Source organism: Lutjanus erythropterus, chromosome 14, assembly GCF_056507025.1.
Source record: "Lutjanus erythropterus isolate fLutEry1 chromosome 14, fLutEry1.hap2, whole genome shotgun sequence".
NCBI lineage: Eukaryota > Metazoa > Chordata > Actinopteri > Lutjaniformes > Lutjanidae > Lutjanus > Lutjanus erythropterus.
This window is the reverse complement of record NC_139330.1, coordinates 36,738,871-36,764,869: the sequence shown is the minus strand read 5'-3', so window position 1 is coordinate 36,764,869 and position 25,999 is coordinate 36,738,871. Positions and strand designations below refer to the sequence as shown.

The window sequence follows — 25,999 nt, the reverse complement described above, 5'->3', positions numbered from 1 at the left end:
GTTGCTATTTTGGTTTCTGATTCAAATCAGTGCACTGTTAAAAACAAATGTAATGATTTTACACCCATTCAGGGTCACAGACCCTGACTTTGCCCTGCACACCACCTGGTTATCCTGCTTCTTGTGAGGGATTTAAAGTTCATTCATTCATTTGTTATCTATTACCACATATCCACAGAAGGTTGCAGGGGCCTGGAGCCTATTTTTTCACAGAAAATGTAAACGGCCTGCTGCTCCACCTGGCTCACTGCTGTGCCACTAAGTGTCCAAGTAAGCCATTGAAGTGAGGCAGTGTGCACAGTACCAAGACCAATTTACTTTTCTGTTTTAGATAAACTTGAATCTTTGAGTTGACTTAGAAATTAAATAATAAAAAAAAATGGTCACAGTGAGCTGTGTCATTTGGTGCCTAAAAATGAAATTCTTTTAAATGAAAAAATAAATAAATAAATAAAAAGATATATAGATAAAAATTCACTCTCACTTTAAATGCATTTTCTCAATAAATTATCTCAACAGATTAGTAGTTGCTTAAATATGACAATTCGAGTTGGACTCAGAACTAAAAAAAAAAATCTATTGTAGTATATTGCCTTGAAATTTTGAGTTTGCTTTTTTGTTTCTCTTTTATATATATATAATGATTTGCCAAAGCCACAGGGAGCCACTGGAGAGGAGCTAAAGAGCTGCATGCAGCTCCAGAGCTAGACCAAGACCAATACCAATATCCTGGAACTGGATAATCCAAATGGAATGCAGTTTGTTATCATTAGCACAGGTATTTAACTGTATTTAACTACGTTTTTGCATGTTTTGTCAAAAATATGACAGAGGAGAAATAGATTATAGATTTTACTGCAGTTATTTTAATGCATTTTTTTCTGGATCACAATTGAAATTCATCCATCCATCCAAAACTGGTCTGTGTTTATGCTTCTGTAATTCTCTGTAGCTTAATGTAACATAACGACTGAGAAAACATGACTGGAATCAGTGAGTGAATATTAGCTCAGCTTGGTGTGACATGACTCTGCTGTTGTCTTGATGGAATTAGTGCTGTGGAAATGTGCCTGTTGTCTCGATATAGTGAATATATCAAGTCAGTGTCAGTTAAAGGAAGTTTTGAATGTGCCTTAAAAACACCTCTCTCTACTGATTCTTCCTGTCATTGCAGTAAAAAAAAGGCCACTATTTGAGAATTTACAGTATTAATGATTTATTAAATAAAAATAATATGAACAGCAGCTTTAAATTATCTTTCTCTCTAAAACTGCCAAAATGTAAAATAAAAAAAAACCAAACAAACACAAGTTCTGTTCTTATTAGGAGGATATATTGTTTTCCTAAGCAGCCCACACATGTTGATTTCCACATGTAATTCATCCAGAGCAGTTGAGCTGCAGCTGTTTTAGTCCTAAATATGTACTTTTGTAACTGTATCAATGCAAACAAGGACCAAAGACCTGGCCAACAAATCGCCCTGGATTTTAAACAGACAACAGTTTCTTGACATACCTCACAATTACAATACCAACTTGCACACCAAGGTCGGTGATAATACTCATGGACATACAGCGGATAAAAATGAGACTTTTAATGGTGGACACATGAATTAAGACAGATTCGTATTCCAAATAAACCAACAAAGCGTACCTGTTTCTCAGCACCCTCCTACTGCCTAAAAGTGCTTTCTGACACATCTCTCTACTGAATAAGGCTGTTGGCTAAAAAAATATCTCTCACATAATGCGCTTGCAACCACAAATCAAGAACAACTTTGGTTTGCTCCAGTACAACTGCTAAGAGGACACTGAACAGTGAAGACTGAATATTGACATTCACATGGAAATAGCTTGGCTGTTTTTTTTTCTTCTGTGTTCCTTTTTTTTGTACAACAAAATAGATCCTCTGAAGGGTTAACCTGCATGGCTGGTGTCCTGTTAATCATAATCGTCATATTCCGGATCCATGTTTTCACCCTGGTAGTACGTCCCCTGTGTGGAGTAGGACCTTGTCTTCATTGAACAGTTGGTGTCCATCAAAATGGCCTGAAAAGACAATTGTTGGAAAGTGTGGAAAAGTGTTGTTTCTGCCACAACATGTATCAAAGTTCCCTGACTTTCTTCTTCCTGAATAAACTTCAATTAAGGTTTCAAGTTCAGAAATGACAGATGAGATGAATGGATGAGAGTGAATACAAACAGAATGTAAAGGAGAAAAGAGGTGATGAGTGATAGCAGATGCTGCATGGAGATGAACAAATGGACAGATGGGGGTGCAGGATTAGAGGGTTCAGCCACAAGCATACAAGAATTTGCATGCCGTCCATTGATGTCCAATGGAAATTCATTTTTTGGGGGGGCCTTTGTCAGGCCCTAAGAGGAAATGGAAAATTGTGTTCAGCCACAGCAGACAACTTGGCAACTCCTTTCTAAGAGTTCTTAAAGGGCAACTTTGACACTTTTCAATCTGGACGCTGTTTTGCATGTTTTTGTGTCTCTGTGAATAAGGCCGAAAATTTACTTGTTTCTAATTACACACACCCCTACACATCATGGCTGCCTCACACATCCTGCGTCCATTTGGAGCAATGGTTGTGCACATCCTCAGAAATTAACACTGCACATACATGAATGCAACATCAAATGAGACCGCTACAGCTGACAGGAACTAAACTGAGCTACAATGTAATTCCTCTGGGCATCAGTGCATCGACCAAGTGTGTCCACGAAAAGTGCTTGTTTTTGCCACTGACTGACACTGGCTCGAACAGTTATTCTTAGTGTCTGACAACATGTGAAGAGAATCAATAAAATAAAATTCACTAAAAACATCTTGGTTCATCTTTCCACTGTTCCAAAACTGTCACCAACTCTGGTTTGGTGGAAATAAACTCTTAATTCAACATGTTAAATGTGAAAATATTTTGGCTCTGTTCTCTCTGCTGCTTCTCTGATGATTGACCTCTCTTGCTCTTCTCCTGATATTTTCACATCTAACTCAGTGAATTAAGACTTTATTTTTAGACAAAACCAACGTTTGTTATTGTTGGAACAGTAGAGAAACAAACCAAGACATTTTATTGACTTTTATTTTGTTTTTGTTGTGTTTGAATGAAGATGAAGAAGATGAAGGGAGTCTAGTTAGTTTGGCGAGAGGAATAAATCAGCTGTTTCTGGTTAAAGAAAATGTATCTTACTCTCTAACAAAAAGGTCTCCCTCTGTAGGGATCCCTTCCATGTTGTCAGACAATTAGAATAACAATCTGAGCCTATTAATGGAAAAACAAGCAGGTTTAGTGGACGTACTTGTGAAGATGGATTATGTTGCATCCTGTTTCATGGCTCCAATTTCACTAACTGTTGTCCCCATTGGTGACTTAGACACAAAAAACATGGGAATATAGCGTCTAGGTCCAGACAGGTCCAGAAAAATTACAAAGTTACCCTTTAATGAATTTGCATGTTTTGATTGTATTTAGACAAGATACACATATAGACCTCGGAGAATATCTTTTTTTTCTAGCATTGCCTATGAGATTCCACTATCATTTACTTAGGAGTTCCAAACATGCACACAAAAAAATAGTAACGGCAACTTATTATCAGGCCAAGCCAAGCTCCTGTCTGTTTATAGCCTTCCTAGACTTCCTGATCTCAGTGTGTTTGTGCAGGGTTTGGTTGACTGTACTGAAGTGTGTTTTGAGTCTTACAATTTTCTCTTCTTGTCCTGGTGGATTCCTGAGAAAGATGCAGAGAGGAGCAAACATAATATCGACTATTCCAATTATGGTCATCACCCAGGGGAAGCCAATATTCTCAGCGATGGATCCTCCAATAGATGGACCTGCAGCAGCAGAGGACAGATCACATGCAGGATTAGTTTGTTTGGTTTGATGAGGGCAGCACTTTGCACTGCAGCTCCAAACTGACAAGATGGTACACTGGTAACAGCAGGCATACAGAGGAAGTAACCAAGTCCTTTGTAACCATGAGAATATTGGTAACATTTAGATTTAATATTTGCAACATGGTAGTAATAATAATAATATAAATGTCAGTTATCATGTGATAACAGGGTAATAAAGGTATAATGTACAGCAAGAAACATCTTAAAGAGGTTCATTCCACAATAGTGACCTGCTCACTGTGCTCAAATTAATAATTTGACACAAAATATAAATTTTAAAATTATTTTCGTGATTTAACAAGGATTTTATTGTGTTCCAGACTCTATGATCAGAACTGTGCCCATAGCACTGGTCTGTTCTTCATAACAGTGGTCTGTTAAACATAGCTATATGGAAATAACAGACTTTAGAATGCTGTAATCCACCAATCAGAATCAAGTATTTAACAAAGCCATGTAATAATAATGGGGTAACAAAAGGCTAATCTACAGCTCTGGAAAAAATTAAGAGACCACTGCAAAATGATCAGTCCAGAGAAACTGATCATTTTGCAGTGGTTTTACTATTTATAGGTATGTGTTTGAGTAAAATGAACATTTTTGTTTTATTCTATAAACGTCTGACAATATTTCTCTCAAATTTGAAATTAAAATATTGCCATTTAGTGCATTTATTGTCAGAAAATGACAACTGGTCAAAATAACAAAAAAGATGCAGTGTTTTCAGACCTTGAATAATATAAAGAAAACACGTTCATATTCATTTTTAAACAACACAACAGTAATATTTTAACATAGGAAGAGTTTAGAAATCAATATTGGTGGGATGGGGTTTATATTTTGTTAAACGAATAGCGGGGCAATAATAAGACCATTTGGTAATAGGAAATTACACTTATTATTGACCATGAAAATATTGTCAATATTGTCAGTATTTTACTTTTTGACATTTCTTACATGGAAACACAAACAGTACTTTCTGTGCAACAATCACAAATGGGATACATAAGCCCCTGTTTCTAGTTAAAGGGATAGTTGGGATTATTTGAAGTGTGGTTTTATGAGGTACTGCTCCACAGTCAGTGTGTTAGTGAGCACCAGTGTAGGAAGCTAAGCAATGTACTGTGGTAGACAGGGTCAGCAGTAACATATACAATGAAACTGGACAGTCCTTTTAAGATACCAAAGGCTGTTCTGTGAGCTAAAATGACTGATTGTGTCAAGAGAGTCTGAAGGTTTAAAGAGAGTGATATTGGGCTCATATGACAGTAGTTTCCTGTCAGAATAGTCCGTCTGACACAGAAATAAAATGGTTAAAATATTCTAAATATAGTGTATTGACACTGGTCCTGACTTACACTGATAAAGACCAGGTACCAAACCCATTAACTGGAAACACATATAGTAATTTGTTAATAGTAACCATGAATCAGGGCTTTAAAAACACCTCTTTGTACTTACAATATAAACATGTAACATGTTTCCTCTTTAGTAATAACACTTTCAAATTAAAGGCTAAATATATTTTAAAAATGATTCATGTTTACATTAAGCAGCATTCACTGGCAACAGTTGAAAGTTAGGTGATGAAGACCTTACGGGGTTACAGCTTCACACATCCATGGGAAAAGGCATAATGAATCGACATCAGATCCTTTGATCTGAATGGGAAAATCAACTTTTTGAATCCAGCCCTACACAAAACTAACAATATCTGGAAGCAGAGATGGCAGATTAAATATACTAACAATGGGCTGGAAAATGTTTTTCTCCTTGGTTGTATGCAGGTATATAAACCAAACACTGAAGGCCAGAGACATTACCTGGAAACACAGTTAATTACTATAGGGCAGAATTCAGACAGATGAGATGATCCAAAGATTTCTCTGGTTCGCTGTGATGCTGTTCAGTGTCTAATAACTTGTATGAGACGTTTTGTGTTTCTGACTCCTGCTTACCTAGAGCAAATCCCAAGCAGAAAGCCACATCAGCGATAGCATACACACTGCCATAAACAGACACATGCCGTAGGTCTACGAGGTAACCCATGATAGGCATCATAGAGGAGTCCACCATGCCTGGAACACATCAACAATAAAGATGGTTCATGTTGAGCCAGCAGAGAACATTATTACATAAGGCCAGTATTATATTTACTGTTGCAGACTTACCAATCGCAAAACCTACACCAAAGTTTGGAAGAATCAGACCATAGATGTTTGTGGCAAATGGAATCTAGAACAGAGAGACAAATATCAGAATTTTTAATTTACAGTGTACATTATACAGCACTTTAAAATCCACATTTAGTGGATCTACCATTTAGTTCCTACTGCTTGAGAATATGAATATATACTGTATCATCTGACACATCCTCCTTAGAGTTCAGTGTGTTTTAAACTCTTAGGGCCCTATATTACACCCAGTGCAAAGCCGTTGTGCTGGTGGAGGAAGTGGCATCGCTATCTCACACTGACACAGTTGCCATTTTTGCCATGTCTGCAAGACATCAAATTAACTTGCACCTGGTCTGTGCGAGGTCTCTCTAAAAATGAAGACAAAATGAAGGTGCATGGCTAGACTGGCTAAAACCTGGGGGGAGTAGATGAGCAGGATGGCAACACCTCAGTCCGGCTCAGATGGGTGTTCAGCCGGATTGAGGTGCAGCTTCACAGCCAGAATCTCCTCTCCCCTGCTCCTCACTCATCTCCCCATTCCTCAGCCAGCTACATAATAATGATGATGGTAATCATGAAATGTAAAATACAACATGATTTCAAGGTGCTTCAGTATGAAATGTAACCAGTTACATATCTGCATGTTTTTTTAGGGTTCATGTATTACATTTTTACACATGAACACTCCACTCTCACACTTTCACTTCTTGAAGCCAGGAGATCTGTCTCCAAACTTTAAAAATCTTTTCTCTTTGTTTCCTGCAGATAAATACGCCATCATGCTGCCAATGTTTACACTCCCAGCACACAAGCTTGATGATGAGAGCTGACTTTCTGATTGGTTTATTACATGTTCTCCCTAAGCTCACCCATGAATTAATCGGAGAATTTGGGCTCAGCTGATAAGTGTATCCCACTGTCTGTTGTTAGGGGTAGGATACCCCTGCACCCCTGGCAAAGGTGGATTTTGACACACCTTGAATAAATTAAATCCATTGCGCCTTGTGCTTTCAACTTGCTTTAGAGCAGCATAAGATAAGGCCCTCAGTGACTGAGCAGTACTGATGTTTGGATTCACAGTGATGATGCAGTTGTCTAATACTTACACATATTACACTGATTCCAACCACCATTATTCCAATGAGAGCACAAAGCCATCTGTAAGGAAGAGAGGTCACTATTATCTAAAATATTTTTTACCATAATTGTCTCTGCATACATTTATCTCCACAGGCTGAATACTGTATAATACCTTAGTACATATGTACTTGCTTTTTAGGTAAACAGAATTATGTAAACTCTCTCCAATCAACATCAGTAATACATTAAAAATATTAATAGCTGGGAATGAACAGTTTAGGTAACACATCACCATGAGCAATTTCTACCTTTTATAAGCAGTCTATGAAAAATTAATCTTTTTGTTCAAATATGAAGTGGCTCATGTGGAGGTGGGCCACACTTTGATAAAAAAAAAGAAAGAAACGGGAACGCTGATAACACATGGCGACTTAACAACAATTTGACACAAAATATTAATTGAAAATGGGTTTATTGCTCCTCCAGAGTCTATGATCAGAATTGCATCTATAGCAATGGTCTGTTCTTCATAACAACATAGCTATACAGAAATAACAGACCTTAGAATGATGTAATTAATTGTAATTAAGTGAATATTTAACAACACTGTGTAATAAAAAACAAATATTGTTCACTCCAAAGCAACCAGACTCATTTGTCCTTGTTTGCTGGTCTACTGCTGCCTCGACTGATTAGTTTGATTATGTTATTGTGTGAATTTGGTGAATCCAAACTAACCTTTTAAGACACCAAACACAATAACACAAATAAACTTAGAGATCAAGCCAGCGGTAGACCAGAAACTCCTTTGTCTGTGAGGTAAAATCACTGTTTTTGTCAGAGAAGTCTGGTTGGACCTCATATAATCCCACCAAATCCCAACTATCCCCTTAGAATAAAATGTAGGTTACAAAAGTAATGGTAGTAGTGACAGAGGCATTAGAGACTGCAGCAACACTACCACAGTGGCCAGAAGCAACATTAAAGGGATAGTTAACCCAAAAATGAAAATTCAGTCATTATATACTCACCCTCATGCTGATTGAGGGTCAGGTTAACATATTTGTTCACAAAACATTGCTGGAGTTTCATAGGAAAACAGTGTTGCAGAATCTCCCAAACAATGGAAGTCAATGGTGACCATTTTTCAACGGTAAAACAAACAACAGAATAAAAACATAGAATTCCTCCATGCTGTTCATCTGGTGTAATCCAAGTCTCCCAAAGCCGTAACATGCCGTTTACACACCATCACATCACACACACCCAGTTCAGACAGTGTGCATGTAAATGTGGCTCCAAGTTAAGGATCTACAGTGAAAATTCAGGCTAAAACCATGGTGTAAATAACATTGTTTTTAGTCAACTTCGCATGTCGGAGTGAATTATCCCATTAAACCTCTAGCACTGGTTGTGCCAAGAGCATTAGAAGAAATAGTACACAAGTAGTTTGATATGTTTTGGTTGGGAAACTGAAAGTCCCATTTTAACATTAAAGAGGACTGGTTTATGGTAGTGCTGAAAAGGTTAATGGTAATACTCAGAAACAAAAGAACATTTTGGATGTAACCCAGATACCATTCCAAGGGAAGATATGCACACACAGAAATGATGGCTGCTCTGTATCATCAAGGCTTCAATAAAGCCAGCCTCACAAACACTAAAAAACACTGAAAACTCATTTAGAGGAGCGGAAACAGATATCACACCCACAGAGAGAGACAGAGACAGAAACAGAGAGTAGATAAGGATCATCTCTTTCCCTACCTCCCCATCCTGTGTGCCAATGTGCCAAAGATGTTGGTTCCAATAAGGTAGGAGATGGAAGCTGGTAAGAAAGCGACGCCTGGGCCACACACACACACACACACACACACACACACACACACACACACAAAAATGAGAGAATAAAGGTGCGGGCAGGCTTTCTGAGATAAGCAGATCTCTATCAGCGCCTCATCACTGAGCTGCTGTACATCTTCCATTGTCTGTAATGAAGACTTGTGCTTTCCACCTGCCAACATATGACACCCTAATATCCTGTTCCCCACTCATACTTTTATCTGACCCAGACTTCATATACAACAGACTGGAAAAACAAACTAATAACACTAAAGACTGCAGGAGAAAATCGGTGTAGAAAATATCCAGCAGGATGATAGAGGACTGACACTTTGACACTGTTAAGTCACTAACTAACAAATGTGTGTATACTATGTAAAGAAGAAAATGTGAAGCAGTGATTGATGATAGTTTTTTAAAAGTGATGAACCAGAGAAAATGACCACTGAGCCTCAGTAACAGAGAGCCACATCTCAGTTTGCATAGGTTGTATGTACAATATAGGAACTTGAAGAAAATCTGTTGTAATTATGACTTGGATGTTGATGCCATTTAAATGTCTGAAGGTCATTGTTATCATAACTCCAATATGACATGTATGCAGTATCAATCACAGTTCAGCTCACCCATGCCAAACATTAAAGGTCCAGTATGTAAGATTTACAGGGATTTATCTGGAGAAAATGGCAGAAATTCAATATAATACAGAGTCTCTTTTTGTCACATGCTAATTACACCTGGCCTGTACAGAGTCTATACAGAGCAGGAGTTTGTGGTGGATGTAGTGGTGTGTAAAATGGATTTATGGATTCAAGGTGGATGTATGACATTTAAAGTTAATTTACTGTATTGCTTTTTGCAGGCGTTAATATAAAATAAACTATTTCCACATGAAGCTGCCTTAGAGACATCCTGTTGTCTCCATAAATTGCACACTCTCGGGCTGTCACTTCTCGAACCAGGAGATCTGCCTCCTCTCTTGAAAATCTTTTCTCTTTGTTTCCTCCTGGTAAATCTGCCATCACGCTGCTATCGCTTGTGCTCCTGGTGCACCTGCCTCTTAAAAGTGATTAGAGCAGACTGTCTGATTGGTTTATTGCATGTTCGGCCTAAACTCGCTGATGAATAAATGAGCGCAAATGGGCACACCTGATAGGTGTATCCCGCTGTGCACTGGTGGCGCAATGGGCGGGAAGGTAGATTTGGACACACCCTGAATAAATTAAATTCATTGCGCCTTGTGCTTTCCACTTGTGCTTTAGATCAGCATTAGATATGGCCCTAGAAGTCAGTGTTGATTTTTAATTTGCTCACTTATTATTTTCAGTTTTTGTTGTTTTTATTTCTTATTATTATCATCTTTCAGTCACACTTTGGTAAAGTTTAGGAAACAAAATGACTTAGTTAGGAAAAGATCATGGTTAGTCTCTGCCATGCAAGTGTAAGTAGCCACATTAGCTATTTACAGCCTGGATGCAAATAGCGTTGCTGGCTATGGACACCTGGGTGCTTGTCTCTGCCATGCCAGGTTATACACCCAAGTGTAAACAGGCCTAACCACATAGTGTATTCCTCCCCAGGTGCACATAGCATTGTTGGCTGTACAGGTGTAACAATACATTGACCTGAATTGATTCAGTGTTCAATGATCCAGTGTTATTCATTCATTCATTCATTCATTCATTCATTTTCTGTAACCGCTTTATTCCGGAAGGGCTGTGGGTTGCAGGAGTCTATCCCAGCTAACATTGGGTGAGAGGCGGGGTTCACCCTGGACAAGTCACCAGTTCATCGCAGGACTGACACATAGAGACAGACAACCTTAAGAAACTCTTTCCGATTGTTTCACAGCGGGTCAGAGGAGCGAGGATGGGAGGAGGAGATGAGGATTAGGTGGGAGGGGAGAAGAAGGAGGAGCGCAGACAGCTGTGTATCTGCTCCTCCACCTGGCTCAGGTGAACCAGTGGAACCGGGAAGATTTGCAGCTAGACTGGATCTGTTCGCCTCCCCTCTCTACTGCACCATCTCTCTCCCCACTCCTCAGCCAGCAGAGTTAATAATGATGATAATAATAATTAATTATAAAATACAACATACTTTCAAGGTGCTTCAGGTTAAAATATAAGCAGTTACATATCTGCATGACATTTGCGGTTCATTTATTGTATTGGTTTTTGCAGGTGTTAATGTAAAATAAATTATTTACACATGAAGCTGTTTTGGAGACGTCCTTCTGTCTCCATATATCGCGTTTTCACTCCTCGTACCAGGAGATCTGTCTCCTCACTTTAAAGATCTTTTCTCTGTTTCCTCCTGGTAAATCCACCATCATGCTGCTGGTGCACCTGCCTCTTAAAGGTGATGACAGCTGACTTTCTGATTGATTTACTGCATGTTTGGCCTAAACTCGTCTGGGAATTAATGAGAGCACATGGGCACACCTGATAGGTGTATCCCGCTTTGCGCTGCTGGCAAGGCAAAATATCACTCCCGCCCCTGGCACAGGACGGCAAAGGTGGATTTGGACACACCTTGAATAAATTTAATCCACTGTCACTTGTGCTTTAGATCAGTGATAGGGCCCATAATCTTACTCTAAACCTACCCAAGTACTTCTGGCGCCTAAACCTGACCAAACTGCAACCGTTTCACAATGTTAACCATGGATACAAAGGGTGCTATGTACACTTGTATGACGTATGTGATGTGTTGGGATGAGACTCATGAGACTTGTATGCATTGTTTCTTTGTGGTGCAGGTTGTATAAACTAACTATGTTTTATAAGGTGACAACACTGTGGTTAAGATTTGTTTTGTCTTAGGGAGAGTTTAAGATGAATGATCACACTCACAAGATCCTTCTGTACAGGTCTGGGGTTCTCATATAGACACAACCATGTTTCTAAAGTTGCCCAGAATGGACAAACCAAACACTGGCTCTAATCTAAATCTCTCTTTCTCTTTTTTTGGCCACTGTGGGTTCTACTGCACACTTGGAAGGGGAGGGTGAGGTAAGGTGTCTGCAACCTGCAAGCTCAGTGGTAGATGCCACTAAATGCTGCACACTGGTCCTTTAAGTGTCATGTAACAACAGCAGCAATACCCTACCAGCAAAAAGAAAAAGAAATTCAGGTATCTCAGGATCCTGTCCAAGTGTTAAAAAGGGTCTCAGATTGTCTTGTGGACTAGAGGGGCATCTCCAGTGATGTGAGCACTGCTGTCGCTACTGTTGTGGTGAACAGGAAGCTGAGCCACATCAGCGGTGTTAAATGAACAGATGACTGAAAGGGCGAGTGTTAAGAAAGACAGGTGAAAGAAACCCATGATGTAAAATATATGGTGGAACTACACCATGAGAAAGGAAAAACGTACTGACAGTCAGGCAACTGGTGCATGTGTCCAATCAGGTTGGAAAAGGGTTCATGTTCATGTCTGAGTGAAGGAGAGAGCCATTAACCAACTATATACTACCTTTTATAAATGATACCTGATCCAAGCAAAGGTCTGTTGAGCCTTACAAGAACACAATCAGTAAAGCTAAATGTTAGGACTGGACTTGAGAGGGAATGGATTCTGTACGTTTTAGCCAATTACTACCTGGCAGTAAGCTTGCAGATTGTAAACATCTTGCCTCACACTCCCCTTCCAAGCATGTAGAAGAACCTATAGAGGCTATGAAACCAACAAACTTGGCGATCACCATATCTAGAGCCAGTATTTGGTTTTGTCTGTTCTGGGCAACTGGCAGTGGCAACATGGCAGCCTCTGCAGGTATCAAGGGCTCATTCTAAAGCAATGAAAACACAACAATTCTTATTTTCAGGTGATTATTCACTAATAAAAACATACTTATTAACACTATATTCAATTTTTACCATATTCTGCCAATAAACCCCTCTAAATCTTACACACTAGACCTTGAAATAGCAAAGGTTTCTAGGTTTTTCAGACTGAAATAGATAAATAGAAACAGTGAGTAAGCTAGTTTCTGACAATGTCACTGAACTGGATTGCAGATGTCCCTAATGAAGTGGCCACTGGATGTTTATCTCTGCCTTAATGCACTACACTTAATAATTGTTCTATAGAAGCTGTTTTGAATTGACACTTCACCGTATCTGTTTGTATCCATGTTTGTGTGTGCCCTCTTATTTGTGTGTGCATTTTTAAGATTGTTTTGTTAACATTTTGTGTATGTCAACAACATTATGAAGGTTCCATGCTGTAAGGACATGTACTGAAAAGCATAGTGTGTGTTGTCTGCGCAGGTACATGTTCTAAGGACTGAATTGAGTTTTGTAAATACCTAGCTGCCATTTCCTGGCACACATGGTCTCCATCATCCAGATTGGCAGCGTTGGCTCCATCATGGCAATGGCCATATTTCCAAAACAAATGGCACCTGGGGAAGAAGATTGAGGATAAGTGGATGCATTGTCAATTATGGTCTGTTCTTGTTCTTTGGTCCTTACTTGTTACTCTTCCACCCCCAACTGCCTGCACATAAACACACATATGAGCACGGCCTGCTCTCCTCGGTACTGTGTTGTCAGAGTAATTGATGTGGTGGGGAAGGCTCACTCACACACAGATGCAATTTCACTGCCAAATACATTTGTATTACTCTACTTGTAAAGACCATATAGTGACCACATTTATTTTCTAACTGTAGTTAGACGGTATTTGTGTATTTGTTGCAAGTCATGGATGTAAACCTTTTGTTGTCAGTTAAGACAGTGTTTCGCAAACTCCTTTTGGTGACCCACTTTAAAAAATGATAAACCATCATGACCCAATTCACAGCAGGCCTTATCAATAAAACATTTTAAACCTCAGATTTGCAGAATTTCTTCCATAGTTTTTAATTTATTTGGTGAGCCATATAAGATCTCCTGTTACCCACCTGTGGGTCGTGACCCAGTCTTGGGTCCTAGTCCCAACTCAGTCCCAGGGAATGACCGAGTTAAGACATGTATGTCATCATCAGTGTTATATCAGATGAGAGCACATATATTTAACCTCAGGACTGCTAAAGTTTCTTAAAACTTTAATCTTCACAGCAAAAAAGTCTCACATTGCTCTGTGACACTGGGTAGATTTATTTTGGCTTGCTATGTTTATGAAACTCATCGTGTCTCACCACTTTCTGGCATTTTGTTCATAATGACTAATGATTTGTGTTCATATTATGACTGTCACTGTAGAGAATTATCCAACTTGGAGGTCTATATTTTCTTGTAAATTTGGGAGGTGAGTTGTCAGGGGCAATGGCACCTGCCAGGCTCTCCAAAGGTGAGGAGCCAAGCCAAGTGGAGCCTCTGGGTGGGGTCTGGGAAAGGAAACCACATGAGAACTGTAATTTGTTTTCCTGAGGGACTGATGTGTATGTGGGCAACAACATGATGGCACATTGTTGTTGGACTTGCTCTTAGTCTTGGACTACAAACACCATGTTAGAGCAAAACTTAGCTCATGCACGTACCAGAACGATAAGAGCAATGACTGATTTTTCATCATATCTGCAGTCATGTTTTGGACATCAGGGTAAATAGAGGAGTAGAGCAGTCAACTGATCACCACCTGGTAGTGAGTTGGCTCAGACTGCTGGACAGATGTCAAGCATATAATTAGAGTGAAGTGGGAAAGCCTTGCAGCTGCCCCTGTTTGCAAGTTGTACCGGGGGAAGGCTGGTAACATGTTCTGTTTGGATGTTCAACTTCTGGCATGTGGCTGCAGTGATCCAAGGACCACTTGGTGGACACAAGGTGCACAGGAAACCATTAAGATGACAAAGAGGCCTTTTCTTGGGCTTGGCTGGATTGGGGAAGTGATAAATCAGCAAGCAGATATCAGGAGGCAAGTAGGACTACAGCTACTGAAGTCGCCATGAAGGACTGTGACATCACAGGTTTCACATGAGACCCTGGACTCCTGGATTTAAGTCCTGTGCTTGCTTGAGACAGCCTTCTGCTCCACCTCATCCATGTGTGGACCTTCTCCCACTTTACACCACATCAGTAACCCTGGACGTCTGATACAGCTGTGGATGGGGTTACACTGAAGTCAAATGTACAGCCCGATGCAACAGTTTCACTCGCAAACATGTTGACATCTGGGGCGGCTGTTTAGCTCAGTTGGTGGAGCATCCGCCCCATGTATGGAGGCTGTCAGTCCTCTGCAGCGGCCGCTGGTTTGACTCCCACCTGCGGCCCTTTGCTGCGTGTCATCCAGAGGTTGCGCTAGACTTTTTCGTTGTCTGTCATTTTGACTGACAGGGTCATAAAAATCCCGTCATAATCTATTTTTACCCGTCACTTTAATTTTTAAAATGATAATAATTACATATTCAATAGCATTTACTTTTCATTCATTTTTAATTAATATTCAGTCCGAACAAGCTGAACAGAGAATCCACACCGTACCTCTTTTACCAACACCATCATCGTTATTGGGCTTTTTGAAGAAACTTCAGCTGCTGACACTCAGCTGCCGTGACACTAGGGTGCGTTTGAGATGATCCAGGCCTGCGCAGAATTGATCAGCGGTGATCGCCGCACAGTGCATGCCGGTTAGATTTGTGTCCGACTTGATCCCGACTCGCACTGACATCATGCACATGTGGGCAACGATAACCTCACGAGATCGAGGCGGCCACAGTTTGTAGAGCCAGATGCCGCAGCTGCTCTCCACTGACTGCAAATGCCTGGCTGTCACCTGATTGACAAGCTGACAGGCTCTGATTGGCTCATAATTTTGACAACAAACACCACGTGTTGTATAAAATACTAATTTTCTGTGTAATTGTAATATTTAATGCTGGACATATCAGTCTTCTGTTGTGTAGTGAAGTTTTAATCTATCAGCAAGCAGATATTTTGTGTCTGATAATAATAAAGGTTATATATATATGATTTATCAAAAGAACAGTTTAGTGCTTTACAAGGCAGATAAAAGAACAGATGTTACAAGCGTCAAAAGGAGGATCTCTTCTATTTTAACTTCAATCAATGATCAAGAATGCACTTTATTTCTTCAGCTATGAACATGATCTGCAGACTACAGGTGACCTACAGGTGATCTAACAGGATGTTCGTGTCTCTTCCTCTACTCTCTCGTGAGTCTACTGAAAACTGTCCGACTTGACTGCAGCTTTTTGTCTCCACCTCCTGCTGTGGCCGCCTGATCTCGTCTACTCTCCAGGCGAGGCGCAGTTCATCTCGAACGCACCTAATAGCTAATTAATATGCTCACTCGCCACCAACTGGTCAGGCGTGTGAATTGCAACCTGTCAAAATGACAGATGACCTTCGGATTTTTCCGTCACCGTTTTAAAAAACCGGTCAACGACGGAAAATATTCCGTTAACGCGACCCCTGGTGTCATCCCCTCTCTCTTCACCCTCCTTTCTACTCTTCAGCTGTACTATCATAAAAAGGCAAGAAAAGTCCAAAAAATATATAAAAAAAAAACATGTTGGCATCTGCATGAGTCACAGAGGACGGTGACATTTCCATGCTATCTGCCGACTTGGGAGTGAGACCGGGCTGGAAGGCCGGTGAATCAGAGACATAAAAACGGTGATTACTGATTGTTTTACAGTGGCCACATTCTAAAACATAAATTAACAGTGGCCTGGAAGCTCAGCTGGTACAGCATTTGCCCTGTGTACTGTGGCTGTGATGTGGGATTGACTCCTGCCCTTTCCTGTCATATCTTCAGCTGTCCCACACAAAGGCATAAAAGCCCCACACACTGCCCCAGGTCTGAATAAAGCCTAAATGGGGAAGTATTCTTAGCATGTCCAATTGAAACCTTATGGTAGACACAGGACATGATGGAAGTACTATATATCCCATCTGGCCAGTGAACCTGGATGTCAGTGCAGTAACTAATATGTGTTACAAAGAAAAGCCAGCGGTATAAGTTGATTTGCACACAAACATACACACACAGTACTGATGAAGGGATTTTTGTCATGGAGAGATGAACCTCTCTGACATACAGCACTCACTTCACAACACAATTTCAAGCCATATTCCTGCTCTGAAACCAGCAAGTCAGTTATTGGCTTTGCATCTGGCTGATATGTCCAAGAAACAAAAAAAGGAGATCTGCTCTGATCTCCAGACTGGAGTGACACGTTTCTTCATATCTACTCTGTTGATGCTGTTTTCTCACCTGCTGCAATTAGAATGTAGGGATCCTTCATTAATGTCAACAGCGGGGTCCCCTTCTGACTCTGTAAAGGACAAAGGTACGACAAGAAAATTCTCAACGTAATGTATATGGAACCTCATTACATTTTCTGGAAGGGCGCCTTAGAGGGCAAATTATCATGTTTTGTCCACTGAGGGGGGCACCTTAGAACATACTTTACTACACAATTTGTCCAAAGGAAGGTCACTATGAAGGGCACTTTACCACATTTTGTTCACTAGAAGGACAACCCAGAGGGAATTTTATCATGTTTTGTCCACTAGAAGAGCACATTAAAGGGCAAATTATCATGTTTTGTCCACTGGAAGGGTACCTAGAGAGCACCTTTCATCTTTTATATACCATTTTTTTTTAGAACATGTTACTATATGAAATATAAGAAGAAAGTAAGATTTTATTCAGTTATTCAGTGCATAATCTCAGTGAAATGCCTCTGAAAAACTGGCACGTTATTTGGAACAAATGAAAAGTCAAACACAGCACACATATGAAACTGACAATTAGATTTACTGTCAAAATGGAAGCAGAATAAAATTCTGTGAGCCTAACACCGCTTTTTCATCACTGACAAGGACTACTGAGTCTTCCTACAAGTCTCTGAGGACCCTTATTAAAATGTCTATGCAGGCCGTATAGTTGTTAGAATGCCTGAGATGAAGGACATTGAAAAGGTGAAAGAATTTACTAATGACCGGAAACAGGTGGCTGGCTTTACTTCCATTACCAGTTCTGTTTGGTTGTTATCTCCATTACTATTTTAGATACTGAAAAGAAGCAACAGAGCATTCTCTCTTTTCTGAAGGAGTCATTAATTAGTGACTCCTTAGAACTATGTCTAATGAGTTCACTGAAGCCTCTGTCAAGCACCTTTCACTCTCTTTAGCCTAATGGCCCCAAACAATCACCTGCTCCAACCATCTCACTACCACATTTGCGTTTGCATGTTACAGTTTACAATAATCCTGTGTTTACAACACAGTAAATTGCATGTTTCATTCTCACATAAAAAGTCACTATAGGTAAAAGAGATGATAAAACAGACGGAAACATACAGATCAAACAAATAAAAATGTCAAAATGTTTCATCACGTCAACTATGGATGGGATAATCAGAAATTCAGTGTTTGTACTGGTCCGATTTGGCCAAAATCAATGGATTGGATATTGGTATACATTGTAGTTTAATCTGATATGATCCATTAAACCATCCTAAATGATCACATGAATGCTGAAATCAGCAGTTATCAGTCAGCTGAGAAGATATTAAATTATTAATTATGTATTTTTTACATTTTGGTCAAATCAAATCAAATCAAAATGCTGGTTAAAAAATCTGTGTGATTTTTTTAAAATGGAAAGCAGCAGCAATATTGCAGAACTGAGTCATGTTGTGGGCTGTGTATTTCTTCTTTCATGGGAGTAAAACATTTCTTTCACAGTTTGAGCACTTTTACATTTGAAAACTGTTCACCATTCACTAACATTGTCTGGAAGATTATGCAATGCTGGTTTCCTGTGAAACTCCAGCAGTGTTCTGTGGGCTAAAAAAACTAAACCCAACCTTCAATCGGCATGAGGGTGAGTAGATAATGACTGAATTTTCATATTTGGGTGATCTATCCCTTTAAGAGACGACTTAAAAGAGGGCAGTGGATTTTCTAGTCTAAATTCCTGATGTAGGCTCATGGTAAAAGCCCTGTCAGCCCTGGTCTTTAGCCTTGGGAAGAGCTAACAGGACCTTATCAGAGGTAGCTTGGTGCTGTACCATGCAGAGCCTTAAAAGTCAGTACTAAAATTTTAAATTCCTAAAACCTCAATCCTAAAACAGAACTGAATTTAAACTCTATGTGGAGAAGTAGAGAAAAGCAGACAATAAGCTCTTCCATATTTTCATCTGCCACAACTCATGTACTTTGTTTTTACTTATTCAGAGGCTACTCATTTCCTTTCACTTTTTACAGACAGCTTTCTAATTGGCTGTTGTCTCAGGCATCTTGGTAGCCATAGTTACTGTAATGATACACATCAACTCCACAGATCAAAGAAAAGAGTCTGCTAATGGTCTGGCAAAGCATCACTTTAATGACTTACACTTTCCTTTGTTGCTGTAATTCAGCTTGTCTGAGTTTAAACAGCTTCAAGTTGGTAATTGAAACTAATGGTTAATAAATAAACTGCAGAATGAACGGTTGGATGCTGAGTGTTAAATTGTCCCTGAGTGTTCTTGTTTGCTTGAATGGATGCCTGTCACTGTAAAATAGGGGAGACCTAGGACAGTTTGTAATGTGGGACAGTTGTAAGTCTTGAATTCTTCCTACCAGAGCCAAGCTAGAGAGCTAATACACAGCACATATACAGGCAGATTGTCTTCTTCTTCTTTTTTTTTTAGATGAAAATGCAACTTTTCTGATAATGTCCTGAAAGCAAATATCTAGGAATCCAAACAAGTATTATTAGAATGCATGTTATGTATGCTAAAATAGAAATGACTAACACATGTCAAACAAGCAGTCAAGCTTGTTCACAAGGTGAAAACATGGGACAGTTGTAACCCCTTCCTACAACCATCCCTGAACCAAGTACTGCTAAAGTAGATTATATCTTTAAACCTTTTAGTGGAGTGTGTTCCCATTAAATAATTTGTAGAATTAACAGTCAAAATAACGTGAATGATAATAATTGATTAATGATAATCTTTCATTTTGATATTTGATCAATAATGTATATTTTAAATGTTACAACTGCCCCTGTACAGTGTAACAGGGAAGTGATTGTATTCAATTCAATTTTGCAACTTGTGCATATTTCATAAAACCATTTAAATACATTTCAGTACTTGACACATTGATGTTTATAGCATATCCAGTGTCAATTATTTTTGATTTACTGGGACAAAAAAGTGTTACAACTGTCCCTGGGCTCCCCTACTTTGTGCTAGTGTCAAGCTAAAGGTGCTATCTACAGTAAGTACAGCATTTACAATTTACCAAAAGCCATGGATGTTTTGATGCACTATCCTCCTCTATTTCCCTCCACACTTCCTGTATTTTTGTACTGTTCAATTAGGAAAAAAAACACCATAAAGAAAGTCTTTAAATTGTTCTGCAGCTGTAAAGGTCATTTTAATAAAGTGAGGTAACCTTCAGGAAATGAATGATCAAGGCAAACAAACTCACCTCTGGTTCCACCTTTGTGGGTTGAAGAACAACAAGCTGCAGAGCTGTAAAGACAATCAACTCTATAAGCCTCTCATATGTAAATATCTCATATCTAAAATATCTGAAATATGTAAAATCTGGCTAAATTAAGTTCAACAATGTTAAGCTTGCACGTTATTCATACCAGTGACTGTTGTATAAGAAACAATGTAAGTGTACCTCCATCAAACACAGCCAGGAAAGCCAGAATAAGGAAAGGAGCTGTCTTCCCCACAAAGTCATACATCACACTGCCGAATGGAGGTCCAACTGTGGAGGACACACTGGATGGTTAGTTGTGGAGAGATCAACTTTCGAATCATTGCTGTTACTGCAGTTTTTTCCCTTAAAAGACAGCTCACATGGCGAAAGGTGTGTCAGGTTTGTTTTGAAAAACTAGCTGGCAGATATTGTATGGAATGTATTTTAAAATCATGGAATACATGTTTTTGTTTGTAGAAATCCTCTGCATTTCATGAAGTGGCTCCATTAAACCCCAAACTTTTTTGCTAGATTAAAATTTTTGTAGATTTTGTATGTTTTTGGGCTGTGTCCATCAAAGTGTTTTTTACCCAGCTGAAACACCAGGTGTTCTTCTGAAAATGGAAGGATTGACAATGAAAATAGGGAATTCAATGAAAAATGGAGAGATGAATTTGCCTTTATTTTGCCACTTCATACCAATCCTACATCACTGTGTTAAATTTGCCATATGACAATTGATCCTTCGGTAAGCCCCACCCTCCTTAGTTACTGTTGCTCACTATGCCAAACTTTCCATTCTCACACTGCATTTATATAGTTTACAGTGATAATGGTGGCAAACATAACATCGAAATTGGGGGTAATTGTTGAAACACGAGGTCTTTGAACCCTTAGAGACATAAACAAAAGCAGCTTCTCATTTCTGGCTGGCTATGGTGGATTTTGTTGGCTAAAATAATCACTCACAAGCAGATTTTATTAGCATAGCAGGCTGACATAAGCTAATGCTAACTCCTTGACTTGGCTGAAAAGTCTGTTTTAATGTTAACATCTGACACATTTTAAAACAAGAACCCTGTAAAAGTGTAGATGTAAAGTTACCTGACTGCTGCACACATGGTATAATGTTAATGCTAAAAGACTGAGGCTAAAGTTAGCTTACATCTCAGCAAACATTGGCTGGATGGTGAAATACAGCAGGTATATCTACATGATAGATGACAGGAATACACTCATTAACTTGGGAAAAGGAAGTACAGTGGCTAGGTTAGTGCAGCAGACTTGGAGACAGGTCACCCAGCCAGACAAAGCGGGACCGCAATAGTGGAAGATAGTCTGGATAAGAGCTAAACTAACCCAGCTTAGACCTGAGACAGCGAGACAGAGTGAGATGCATTGTTGTCGACCCACTTTGATTCTGCATCAGCCCACATCCTCCTCCTCAAACCCCCACAAAACAAATGCAGATGCAGTGGGATCTAACAAGTTTGTCTGGAGGTAAAGTTACCGCAGCTGGACATGCTAACATTTTTGCAGTTTATGTTAGCGCAGATGAAGACATAGTTTAATACATTTACCACACATGCTCTTGTATTTCATGTTTTTGAGAGACAACAAAAAAGATGTCACCATCCAGACTCATGAAACCCTGAGTATCACTCCTCTTTGAGCCTCCTGCACACCTTCAACATGTAGAGAAATGGAAAGCTTGACAGCTCTAGTTACAGTTGCTAAGCTATGATTGGACAGTTGCTGTTGGAGGTGGGGCTTAGCAAAGGATCAGTTGCATGGCTGATAATATCAGGTGTAATCATGAGTCAAAATATGCTAGCTTCAATGTAGCATTCATACCTGAAAGCACTTAAAGGAAATTTTATCATTTTATCTGATAAATAACATTAGAAATGAATGTTTGTTTATTTACTGGCCCCTGGCTGCCTCTCCTTTGGTAAAAGTGGCCCTCGGGCAAAGCAAACTGAGTATTCCTGATTTTTGTGTTGCAAATACCTAATTTCGCAGATTATTATCAACAAACATTGAATATAAAAATATAATATAAATATAATATAAAAATGTCAGCACAAGGTGGAGTACTTGCTCTGGTCCTTGATCAGAAGGAAGGCCGAATCATGTAGGGAGAGGCCGGACCCGCAGTCTGTAGGACATTGGTGTTTGTCCTGCCCCTCCTCCACCTTACAGTTTCTTTAAATTTTGATAAGGTATTTATGGAAGTAGGCAGACACAATGTATTTGATTAACAAGAGGCTGGAAAGTTTTTCTGTTCTGAACAAATGTGGATGTGTTTAGCTAATAATATTGTTTAAACAGCTTAGACAATATGCTCTGGCTATAATGTTTTCAGATTATTTCTGTGGTATAGTTTATATGTAATGGTTCAACGAGGACTACGTATGTACTGTACATACCTAACACTCCCAATGCCAGACCGCCCAGTGCAATCCCGATGGCATGACCTCTCTCCTCATCATCTGTGTACACACTAGCGAGCATTCCCATCCCTAAACAGAAAAAGATCATGCAGAAAAAACAAACACTGAGGTTCAGACAATTGTTTCACATCTTTACAAAGTCCTGGAGCGTGTGCTATGAAGCAGGATCAGGGGTGAGCAAGTTTCGCCCTGGGTTTTCAGGGTTATAATGGTGGTTCACTTCTTACTGGGGGAAAATGGCTGTGGTAATTTATGCTTAATACCTAACCTGCTCTGGAGTAGGTTATGTTCAAGATAAGAGATCAATGTGGATAAAAACACTGCCCACCGAACAATCAGTTTTCTTAGAAAATGTTATTTAGTGGCACAGGGCATCATCACAGTCATAGAAGAAGATCCCATGGAGCTTGAAGTGCAGATCATGAGAGGGAGGGCAAGAGTATTCAGAGACTAGCAAAGCCATTTCACTGTGCTTTTGTGCCAGTATTAAAGCTTTGTACTTGTTACACGTATAAGATACAAAACAATGCCTAATTACAGCCTGGAGTTATGTTTTTGTTATTCGCTTCCAAGTATGTTTGACAACAGCTGGATGGCATTTTTATTGTAGTTGGTGATTTTATTAAAAAACAACAACAACTCAGAACTGTTATATCTAAATCCCACCAGCATGTCCGATAACAATACCATTACAATAACAATACTGCTTCTTCTGCCTGCTTACACCCAGCTGATAAAAAGGGTCAAACAATCAGAAAAAAAGTCAGGGTGTGGACAGATGAAGCTACAGAGGCTCAACAGGACTGTATGAAGGCACAGACTGGTAGATATTTAGAGATGCTGCCACCCAGGAGAACCACATCAACCTTGAGGAATATACCTCATCAGTGACATCATATATCAGCAAATGTGTTGATGTGGTGAAAAAAAGACAGTAAAATCATTCCCCGACCAGAAAGCCTGAATGAATGGACGGGTGACAGCTCTACCCAGAGCCAAAAAAGCAAGAAGCTTACAGCACCGCCAGAGGAAACTTGAAAGTTGGCATCAAGGAGGCAAAGGAGAGATATGAGGAGAGACTGGAGAGAGACCTCTGCACCAACAACACCAAGCATATGTGGAAGACTGTAAAGTCAGCTGTAAAGTCTTTTCCTGAGGACGTGCCTCTGTCAGTATCCACAGTGGATGTGAGAAGAACTGCTGAGAGTGAATATGAGGAAATCTGCTGGTCGTGATAACATCCCTGGCTGTGGACTTGAACATGTGCCAACAAGCTAGTAGATTTCATCACTGATATCTCTATCATATCACTGTCACAGGCCAGTATTCCCACTTGCTTCAAAACAGCCACCAGCGTTCCTGCTGTGTCTAGTGCAGGGACAGGCAACTATTTTTCATGGGGGGCCACATGAGAAACTGATTATGCTGCTGTGGGCCTGACACAAATGATGTAAGTTCCTCATAATGGCCAAATCTCTAATAATGGAATGGTCAGAAGCTTTCTGTATAGAGCACTTCTACTGTTGGTCACTCTTTCTGAATTGCCACTGTGGGCTAGTATTTTGTTGGCAATGTCCAAAACGTGATGCTTTACAGTGTACCATGCATGCAGCATACAGCATATGATAGTAGCAGAAAAAGTAGAACAACAATCTAAACAACATGGATGTACAACACTGAGTGAATAAAGTCACAGTTTATTATACAAGATGCAGTTCATTATCATTACCAATTAACACAGCACTGACCCTTTTCAAAACATTTTGCCCAGGTCTGGTCTAGGTCTGGTCTAGTCTAAATAACTACCGCCCTGTGTCTCTTACCCCCATTCTGATAAAATGCTTTGAGAAAATTGTTGTCCACAGAGAACAGAACAGCATCCCAGCCAGCCTGGACCTCTACCAGTTTGATCTAGAACCAACAGATCCACAGAGGATGCCATCTCCACTACCCTCCAATCAGTCTTAACTCCCCTTGAGAAGAACACCTACATGAGAATACTGTTGGTTGATATCAGCTCAGCATTCAACACGATCTCTCCCATGAAGCTGATTGGCAAACAGAACACTCTGGGCTTGAGTGCCACACTCTGCAACTGGGTATTGGACTTCCTCACAAATGGACTCCAGACAGTTTGGATTGGCAGTGTTCACCCTGCTGCTGCCTGGCAGGAGATACAAAAGTATCCACTGCTGTACAACCAAACTACAGAGCAGCTTCTTCCCTCAGGCTGTGAGGTTTTGTGTGCTTGTGGCCTCCTGCCTGTGGCCCTTTACCCCCCCATGTTACAAAGACTCTACTACTACACTATAGTAGGCCTTCTTTGAAATATTTTTGTACCATCAAAGAAAGTGAGGACAACATTTCAGCTAAAAAACAATTCTCTAATTTAAATGAACAGGCTCAGTCTGCAACACAAGAACCAATACTCATTCAATGTCTGTTGTGAATTTATGTTAATATATTCAGACGAGCTGAATACACTGACTCGATATGAGCGTCACATCACAGTAGAGAGAGGGAGGTCTTACCAGCCACAGACGAGCAGGATGAGCCCACACCTTGAAGCGATCTGGCCAGAAACAGCAGTGTGTAGCTTGATGAGAAGGCAAACACTTCACAACAGTGAGAACAGCAGAAACATAGACAAAGACAACATCAGGCATGATGCAAACATTCTGATTTTCTGATTATGAATTCATATTAGCTAAACTTACTGATAGTAGAGATGAACATTATACAGAAGCCAGCGAATATGGGAAGTTGGTATCCTATTCTGAAAGGATAAAGAGAAACACAAGCAGACAAAATGCAAACATTATATTCATACAATCAAATCATTTTGAGATGTCAATACAAATATGCATGAAATAAATGGCTTCATTTTTGTTGAAATTCATTATTTTCAATATTGTGACCCTGAAAGCAGTGAGATCTAACCAATGTAGCTATACACATCAGGTGCATGGCAGACACAAGCACCCAGGTGTCCACAGCTAACAATGCTATTTACACCCACACGGTAGAGACAAACCATGATCTTTCCCTAAACTTCACCAAGCTGTTTTATCACCTAAACCTAACCAAACTGTGATTGAAAACTGAAACTAATGATAATAATAATAATAGATTTACAGGACAG

At 39.7% G+C, this 25,999-nt stretch overlaps 1 protein-coding gene across 2 annotated transcripts in view; it reads right to left on the bottom strand.

The window, feature by feature from the left end:
- Positions 1–1,158: 1,158 nt before the first annotated feature.
- Positions 1,159–25,999, bottom strand: part of slc18a2 (solute carrier family 18 member 2) — a 39,380-nt gene continuing 14,539 nt past the window's right edge. For both annotated transcript variants that reach the window (XM_084735707.1, XM_084735708.1), the window contains 13 exons: positions 25,575–25,633; positions 25,389–25,472; positions 22,834–22,926; positions 20,603–20,692; positions 20,402–20,445; positions 17,187–17,247; positions 13,315–13,410; positions 8,934–9,012; positions 7,193–7,244; positions 6,081–6,144; positions 5,868–5,987; positions 3,713–3,846; positions 1,159–2,048 (listed from right to left, as the gene is read on the bottom strand). In XM_084735707.1, the coding sequence (XP_084591833.1) occupies positions 1,941–2,048; positions 3,713–3,846; positions 5,868–5,987; positions 6,081–6,144; positions 7,193–7,244; positions 8,934–9,012; positions 13,315–13,410; positions 17,187–17,247; positions 20,402–20,445; positions 20,603–20,692; positions 22,834–22,926; positions 25,389–25,472; positions 25,575–25,633 (1,084 nt within the window). In that variant the 3' untranslated portion in view covers positions 1,159–1,940. The remainder of the gene's footprint in view (positions 2,049–3,712; positions 3,847–5,867; positions 5,988–6,080; positions 6,145–7,192; positions 7,245–8,933; positions 9,013–13,314; positions 13,411–17,186; positions 17,248–20,401; positions 20,446–20,602; positions 20,693–22,833; positions 22,927–25,388; positions 25,473–25,574; positions 25,634–25,999) is intronic.